The sequence below is a fragment of the Globicephala melas genome, chromosome 21 (assembly GCF_963455315.2).
Source record: "Globicephala melas chromosome 21, mGloMel1.2, whole genome shotgun sequence".
Lineage (NCBI taxonomy): Eukaryota > Metazoa > Chordata > Mammalia > Artiodactyla > Delphinidae > Globicephala > Globicephala melas.
In genome coordinates this window covers 6,213,240-6,222,395 of record NC_083334.1, presented here as the reverse complement: position 1 = coordinate 6,222,395, position 9,156 = coordinate 6,213,240, and the positions used below count along the sequence as shown (strand labels likewise).

Sequence of the window (9,156 nt, the reverse complement as noted above, 5' to 3'; positions counted from 1 at the left end):
TTTTCTCAAAGAGCGGCAAAGTGCTTTCCGTTTTGTGGACTTTTCCAAGTGTTTTATTCTTCACTTTCTCGTGCACTGATTTAGCAAGACTTCTTTTACAGAAGTATGCGTTCAGTGAGGGGTTTGGGGTGAAAATCACAGGAGACTGTCGTATTTTTTACGGGTTCAAGATAATTTCTGAGGGGAAATCCCGCTACAGATTCGGAGGAAGGGACCCGTGTGGACGCTGGTGGAAGCACCACGACGAGCCGGGGTGTTTGGTCGAGTGACCTGGGGACACGGGAAGGGCCTGGTCAACACGCACCCGGTTCCCAGGTGAAAGGGAAGTAGTGTTTGCAGCGCTACACGTGTTTATTACTTTCTAGAGGGTAGTTTTTCTATAAAGTGAAAGTAGTTGAAAAAACATTGAAAAATAGAAGAGTAGGTGTATTAAAACTCCCAACCATGTTTAAATGTTGATATTTTATTCACATCCAAATCAGAATTTATTATGATTTCACTTTGCAAGCTTTAAAGGGAGTTGCCTTCTCTCTCATATATTTAAAATAATGCTTCTCAGTGTATCTCGTTTTCAAGTTGAATTATTACCATGATTAACTTTTTTTGTGTGACCCAATGACAGCCCTAGATACTTTTGAATTTCATCTTATGACAGGTCTTCTGCAGGACCTCAGTGTGACAGGAATTGTTGAAATAAACCGAGGACACTCCCAAATTTATAAAATTGTCATAAAAAGACATGGAGGGAAAATATTGATTTTGAAACAAAAGCTTATATTCAAAATGACAGTAGATTGTTTTTAAACGGTTTTTCAGAATCTTGTATTCTTCTTTCTTGCACCAGTAGTCTGAGACATCTCAATTCTAAGTTTTATTTATTTATAAATTTTATTTTACTTATTTATTGTTTCTACCTACATTGGGTCTTCGTTGCTGCGCGTGGGCTTTTCTCTAGTTGTGGCAAGTGGGGGCTACTCTTCATTACTGTGCACGGTCTTCTCATCGCGGTGGCTTCTCTTGTTGTGGAGCATGGGCTCTAGGCCCACGGGCTTCAGTAGTTGTGGCTCACGGGCTCTAGAGCTCAGGCTCAGTAGTTATGGTGCACGGGCTTTGTTGCTCTGTGGCATGTGGGATCTTCCCGGACCAGGGCTTGAACCCGTGTCCCCTGCATTGGCAGGTGGGTTCTTAACCCCTGCGCTACCAGGGAAGCCCTAGAATATTTTAAAGACAGGAATTTGAGCTGTCAGATAATCCTAGGAGAGAGAAAGTTCCCAAAAGGAGATAATGCTTTGGTTCCAAGTAAAAGGTTGAGATACACTCATTGCATTTAATTATGGGGGAATAACTGTGATCTTATCAAAATTTATTAACGAGATCATTAGTGATTTTTACAAGTGAGGGAGTGTGACCAAGTATGTACTGTCACCATACTGTGACCAAGTATGTACTGTTTTTCAGTTTTATTTTGAAGGGGAAAGGTCACGTGGCAGGGATGAGATGTAAACTGGCTTAGAGCTGGTTGTTATTTCAAGAGTGTAGAGACTAAATGAGTTTAAGGAGATGGATGGGGAAGTGATGAAGAGGTTGCTGGTACAATAAATTCAGTTTCTAATCTATAATATGAAATATTTGAGGGAGTAGGTGAAAAAGGGGTACAACTGGAGAAGTTGGATTTAGTTAGGAATAGAGATGACTTTTCAGTTTTTACATGAGAAGACACACTGATGAGTTGGAGTTCAGGAATAAGTATAGATTTCACGCCAGCGAGCGGAACTGTTTCTTCACATTATCTAATTCATCTCTGCAGTAGGAAGTGAAGCCATTTTTGAAAAGAGGAAAAGAGCATTTGTGAGATTTGAAAGGCACAGAGAATATTGACCTATTAATGAAGCATGGCAGAGTTATTAGTAAGCCATAGTGAGATGCTAGGTATTTAGACAAAGCCTTTGGGAGATAAATGACACTGTAATTAGACCAGATCAATACCTAAACCTGAACTGTGACAGATGCAGCCATGGGAAGAGGAGATATTTGGGGTCATCTGGGACTGGCGTCTCAGCGGATATGGGGAAGGACTAAGGGGCATTAGAATTGTTGGTCTTGGTGTGTATATGCTGAAGTGAGTAACTGTGTGTTACACTGACCCGTAAAAATGAGGAGAGGTGAGGGCTGATTTTGGAAATTGAGGTCAGTGAACTGGAGGTTCCCATGTAGTAGGAGAACCTGGGCATGGGCAGTATTTGTAGGGACAGGCCGAAAGGAGGAGGTTTGTGAGGGAGAGGTCTCTGGTCATGGATCTGACTGGTGACATATACAGGTAAAACGTGGTTTTGGTGTCTACCCACAAGATTAGAATATTTAGTTATTTGATATTCAGAGATGGGCAGGGCTCATTTTAAATTCTTATTCCGTCGATTTCTAGCCGCACAATTTTGTCATATAAATAAAGCTTCCTGAACCTAGCGCACATCAGTTGTTAAATGTGTGACTAGGGCTTCCCTGGTGGCGCAGTGGTTAAGAATCCGCCTGCCAACGCCGGGGACACGGGTTCGAGCCCTGGTCCGGGAAGATCCCACGTGCCGCGGAGCAAGGAAGCGTAGCCCCTGCTCGCCGCAACTAGAGAAAGCCCGTGCACAGCAACAAAGACCCAACGCAGACAAAAATAAATAAATAAATAAATAAATTTATTTAAAAAAAGAAAAATGTGTGATAATCCATAAAGGCAGGGTTGTTGTGCGTATTAAATGCAACAACGTATGTATGTAAGCAAATACATGTGAATTCCACTCGGGGTCTCACTTAACACTAGCAGATTTTTTTTTTTCTGTTTCCAGGTCCTCAGCATCAAAGGGTTTTAATCATATTCTGTTGACACAGTGTCAGTATTTGGTGATGTAATATATTTAATTGTAAACTTTGTTTTAGGTAGTACTTGAGAGTTGACAGATTCTTTCATATCCTTAAATTATAAAATGAAGGGATAATCTTGTTCATAAAAATAACTAGAATTCCAGACACCATTTCACTGAGATATCCCGGTCCATAAATTTCCTCCAGAATGAAAGCCCTTCACTATATTTTATGAGCCTGTCTGCCTTATGGGGATTGTGCAGCATAACTGTAGCATTATGACACTTGTACTCCTGCTTGTTTCTGTGCGAGGGGTTGTATATGCTAGACTCGCATGAGGAGAATCATTGAGCACTTGAGCAAGGGATGGGTCTCTGAATTGTTTCCGCTCAGCATGAAAGAGATTCCAGAGTTGCTTGGTCACGTATCCAAGGCCCTGAAGTATACAGCTAGGGTTGAGACACTGACATTGCCTGAATTCCACCTGTGGAGGAGCCAGATGACTAAAGGCAAGTTATCTTGAGCGAGAGTACAGGACACTACTGAGCTGAGACGGGTGTTGCAAAACGATGCTCGTGGACCTCACCAAGATTTATAGAATCAGCGACTCCAGAATGGCGTCCTGGGTTATGGATACGAGACTCTCCATATGGCAGGAGTCAGGTTCTCTTAGGATTTGGTGCCAGTGATGGAGTTAAATAATACATCGGAACGCCGCGTCTAATTAAACTGTAAAGCCCCATACTTGTGTTTTGTTGTCTATGTAGTGAGGATGTTAATATCTGCATTATGAGCGTCACAGACTTATAGTCGACCCTCGGAGAGGAGAGCCCTCTCCCCATTTGTCCTTGCCGCCGCTGCAGACACGTGTGGGTTGAGGAGTCACTACCATGTGAAGGTTTGCAGATTCAGGACGGTGGGCATGTCTGGGAATGTTAGAAAAGACTGGAGTCTCTTGGCTTCTTTCTCTTTCCTCAGCTTTGCTTAGCTTTTGAACTGTCCTTTGGTGAGCATACACAGGAAGACAGGGCGACTGAGTTCCAGACAATGCAACCCCAGGTGAGTAGGACTTGCTCTTCCTTGTGAATTGATACCTGTTTTTCCAGGGGAGGAGTGTGTTTCCCGTCTTGGCCTGGATCTCCTGTGTGCCCCCGTGAAGTTAAATTACTGCCTGTCATATTTCCTCAGGACTCTGGGAGGCTTATGGCAAGTCGGGGATTGATCAAGAAATAATCCCCTACCCAATATTTACACTACTTTATTCCGTTCCCCACCCCCTTAATCATGTCCTTGAAGAAAAGGTGAAAAGTTGTTTCTTCTAATGTATCCCATGTTAGTGTCCGCTTTGGGCTTAGGCATGTGGTGGACACAGGTGATGGAAATGAGTAGGAGCAAACGTTTATAGTCCTACAGGGAGGCAGATGTTTCTTCAGGTGAGTTCAGTCCATCCAGTGATTCAGATGCTGCAGAGGAGGGCTGTGCAGCATTGAGATTGGGGTAGCGGGGAGGAGAGCAATGAGGAATAATTCATTTATTTTTCCCAGTTTTAAATTTATTCAAGTGTTTATAGAACACACTTGAACATTTAAATAACTTGAAAAAAGAAAACAATTCTCCTTACCCCTCTTGCTCCCCAAACCCCAGTTTCCTTCTTTGTAATTAAACTGTGTTCAAATTTGAAAACAGAAAGAAATGTCTGGGGCTTCCCTGGTGGCGCAGTGGTTGAGAGTCCGCCTGCCGATGCAGGGGACACGGGTTCGTGCCCCGGTCCGGGAAGATCCCACATGCCGCAGAGCGGCTGGGCCCATGAGCCATGGCCGCTGAGCCTGCGCTTCCGGAGCCTGTGCTCCGCAACGGGAGAGGCCGCAACAGTGAGAGGCCCGCGTACCGCAAAAAAAAAAAAAAAAAAAAAGAAAGAAATGTCTGGAATCGTTTTCTTAATTTGGGCTGTGCATTGCGGAAAAAGGATTGTAATGGAGTAAACCTAGGTTCTTGTAGCAATTTTTGAAGGACTGGAAAGATCAGGTTCAACTGAGGGGCCTCTATTTCCCGTTAGCATATAGACAGGGTTGTGATAACGGGAAGAATAATGATAACCCATGCTTGAAGGTCCTAGAGAAAATGGAAACGCAGAGCCTCACCACAGGAGGGTCAGGCCAGGACACTCCTTCTGCACAGCAGTCTCAGGCCCCTTGGGGTTTGCTTCTGAACTGTACGACTTATTCTCTGTCGCGAACATGTGAGTTGTGTAGAGATGAGAGAGGCCACCCCTGATTATCCACATTCTCTTGGAGGATGTTCAGTCCTACAGAATTTGGCCATCATCTGTGCCCACGTTATTTCCACCACAGTTATCTCACTCATGTTCATAATGATGTTATGTTTTCAAAGTCGGTGGATATTTCTGTCTGCGTGAAAGACACACGACATGTCACCATAAACATTTGACTGGAACCCCAAACAGGGTTGAGCTTTCTCTTATACAGCAACCCAACCTCAGCACACCCGTGTCCAGTATCTTCCCGTGGCCCTTTGTAGGGAAGGCCCTGGCTTCACAAAATGTCCATGATGTTTTAGGAATTAGTGACCTTCAAGGATATAGCTGTAGACTTCACCCAGGAAGAGTGGGCCCTGCTGGACACATCCCAGAGAAAGCTGTACAGAGATGTGATGCTGGAGAGCATCATTCATCTGGTGTCTGTGGGTGAGTCTGTCAACACTGATATATGTTTAACAAGTATCCAGAACAGCTTCCACGTATCCCCCTCCCTTCTCAACCCTCATTCACATTCTTTCATGGTTCTTAAAACTACTTGAAGTTAATTCATTTATTTATTTACTTACACCTGTTTTGTCAGCCCAAAAGAATATAGTTTTCCTGACCACTCTTCCCTTTCTCTCTTCTTTATCTTTAACAATCAGGAATTCAATGAATATTTTTAAATGAATAAAAGTAATAAATATTTACTAAATAACTGTCCTGCTCTGTATACTCACCTGATGGTTAAAAATTCATTCTTGAAAATGATACCAGTGATCTATTTCCAAAGAGAAATTAGATTGTTCTGGTGGAGCTTCTGTGTTTCGGATTCTTTTTTAAAATGTAAAGTTCATCCTACTGTGGGAACATTTAATTTCTCCGTTGAAAACGCTGAGGATTCTTCACTCTGGCTTTGACCTTGGGCCTGCACACCAGCAACAGGAAGAGCTCCCTGTGTTGTCACAGTGACAGTGTTTCAGCGTTGGGGGTGCTCTTCCCTGGGCTGTCCTCCAGTGTTCACCTTGTCCCTCCTTGGTGTCCTGCCCTCAGATTAAAGGACATGCATGGTTCTCAGCAGAAAATGCAAAACCAATGTATCTTTTTTCCCCCCCACAAACAGGGTATCAACTCCGCAAATCATATGTGACTTCCCAGTTGGAGCAGCGAGTGGAGCTGCGGAGGGAAGGAAAAGGAGTTCAGCAGTGCCTGAGTCCAGGTGAGCTCCAAGCTTACATGTGCTCAGCACGAGGAATCCTGATATTGGGAGAGCAGAAGCTGGGAAATGGCCGCTGCAGATTTTGTTTCTTTTTTTAGTATTTATTTATTTATTCATTCATTCATTTTTTTGGCTGCGTTGGGTCTTCGTTGCTGCACGTGGGCTTTCTCTAGTTGAGGCGAGCGGGGGCTACTCTTTGTTGCGGTGCACGGGCTTCTCATTGCGGTGGCTTCTCTTGTTGCGGAGCACGGGGCTCTAGGCACACAGGCTTCAGTAGTTATGGCACATGGGCTCAGTAGTTGTGGCTCACGGGCTCTAGAGTACAGGCTCAGTAGTTGTGGTGCACGGGCTTCATTGCTCCATGGCATGGGGATCTTCCCTGACCAGGGCTCGAACCCATGTCTCCTGCATTGGCAGGTGAATTCTTAACCACTGCACCATGAGGGAAGTCCTCACTGCAGATTTTCTTGAGTGAGTTATGTTTTTAGGAAAGCAGTAGAGGCCACTGGGGCCTATACTCTCTTTTGTACTTTCTTTTGGCCTCAGAAAGGGACTGTTCATGTCCTTTTAGAGTTAAAGTTTCACATAGTGTCCTTTGTCCTGTTCCCTTCCCTTTGACAATTTTCCTCCTCTTTACCAATCTTGATTTTATTTTTTCTCTTATTTCAATCCTGAAAATACTTCCTAATTTTCAGTTTCCTGAAATGTGTTTCAACTCACTTTACTTCCTTTTCACATTCTTGCTCTGTGTCAGGGTCAGTATTTGAAACATACTCACACAGGTCTTGCATGCTTTCAGCAGGTTTCTTTCTCCAATGCCACACTAGCATTTTTTAACAGTACTTTAGACAGGAAAAGTGGCCTTATGGGAGAAGAAATAATATTCGTACAAGATATCTGCAGAAAGGACCCATCTAATTGCATGTCAGTGGTGAGTTTCAAGGGGGTAAACCCTTTCCTCCATATTAAAGACATGGGAACTGAAAGGCTTTAGAATGCAGGACACGATGGTTATTTGAGTTGGATGTAAGTGCTGTCCCAGCAGAAGGTTGTGGGTAGTTTCAATTTAGGGAAAAATTAATGTGTGCTCAAAACCGTAACCTGAGTTCTTATAAAAGAACAATTGCCTAAACATGGCTCATACTTGAAGTCTTTGAAACTAGTGAAATCTTTAACAAGTTTGATAGCCCTGCAGTTGAAATGTTATGAAACAGGAAATCTCTTTGTGTTGTGGAAGATAACACGCAACGCATATGTAAACAACATGGGGAAGATTTCAGCAGGAGACACTCACATGATGGTCAAAGTAGAAGTCACGCGGCTTCCCTGGTGGCGCAGTGGTGGAGAGTCCGCCTGCCGATGCAGGGGACATGGGTTCGTGCCCCGGTCCGGGAAGATCCCACATGCAGCGGAGCAGCTGGGCCCGTGAGCCATGGCCGCTGAGCCTGCGCATCCGGAGCCTGTGCTCCGCAACGGGAGGGGCCACAGCAGTGAGAGGCCCGCGTACTGCAAAAAAAAAAAAAAAAATCTGTTACGTTGCTCAGTTTATATTTTTATGCAGCTTTCAGCATAATTACAGAGACTTGGTTCAGTCATAATCTAAACTGAAAAATATAATACAAAATAATGTAATCTGTCATATCAGTGTTTAAAAATGTATATGGTAAAAATTAATACAAACATGGAAGAATAAACATATAGTTTGTGACTAAAGCTTGATGTTAAAGTAATACTTCTCTTTTGGAAATGTCAAACCTTTCTGCATTTTCCTACCTGTCCTGCCACAATCATTCCTATCTTGAACAGGTCAGAGGAGAAGAGAGAGGGAATGGGAGACCAGGGCCAAGGTGGGGTAGGAGAAAAACAAAAGTGATCAGGAGAAAGCACAGGTGGGTGAGGGGCAGCGGTTCCTAAGGTGCGCGGCTGGCATCTGAGGCACAAGGCGTCACTGGAGCAGGGATAGAGTGAAGGGAGCGTTCAGTGAACTTAGGGGCTGGCAGAAGCAGAAAGCAGTGTGTGATCCAGGACTGGATCCTGGAGAGTGGAAAATTAACAAATAGCATTTACATTAGCACCAAAAATAATAAAATACTTAAGAATATATTTATCATAATAGATTTGTACACTGAAAACTACAGAATGTTTTGAAAGAAATTAAAGATATACGAAAAAAGGAAATACCTAAATGCCCTAAATGAAAGTGATTATGGATTGGGTGACTATATATTAGATGACAATACTCCCAAACTGATCTACAGATGAAATGTAATCTTTATCAAAATCCCCAGTTGGCATTTTTGAGATCAGCAAGCTGACCATAAAATTCACATGGAAATTCAAGGACACAGAATAGACAAAACAACCTTGAAAGGAAAAATAAGTTGAGTCCTCATACTTCTGGGTTTCAGATCTTACCACGGAGGTACATTAATTAAGACTCTGTGATATTGGCAAAAGAACAGATTTATAGATCGATGGAATAGAATTGAGAGTTCAGAAATAAACCCTCACATTTCTGGTCAATTTATTTTTGACAAGGGTACCAAGAACATTCAGTGGGAGATGTGAGTCTTTTTTATGTGGGCATCTACATGCAAAGGAAGAAACTGTACCCATATCTAACATATTTTTAAAAACCTAAAATGGATAAAATACCTAAATGTAGGAGCTAATATCACAAAACTCTCAGGAGAAAACAAAGACGCAAATATTTGTGCCCTTGGATTAGGCAATGATTTCTTAGATAATGACGTCAAAAGCACATGCAACCAAAGAAAAATTGATAAATTGGACTTCATCAAAATGAAAATAAAAGTTGAAAGACAACCCA

The 9,156-nt window shown here is 42.9% G+C and overlaps 1 protein-coding gene across 1 annotated transcript in view; it reads right to left on the bottom strand.

Moving 5' to 3' along the window:
* Positions 1-9,156, bottom strand: part of LOC115838871 (zinc finger protein 705A-like) — a 38,129-nt gene that overhangs the window by 2,365 nt on the left and 26,608 nt on the right. Inside the window, exon 10 of the mRNA XM_070044617.1 lies at positions 7,621-7,832. Within this exon, the coding sequence (XP_069900718.1) occupies positions 7,621-7,832 (212 nt within the window). The remainder of the gene's footprint in view (positions 1-7,620; positions 7,833-9,156) is intronic.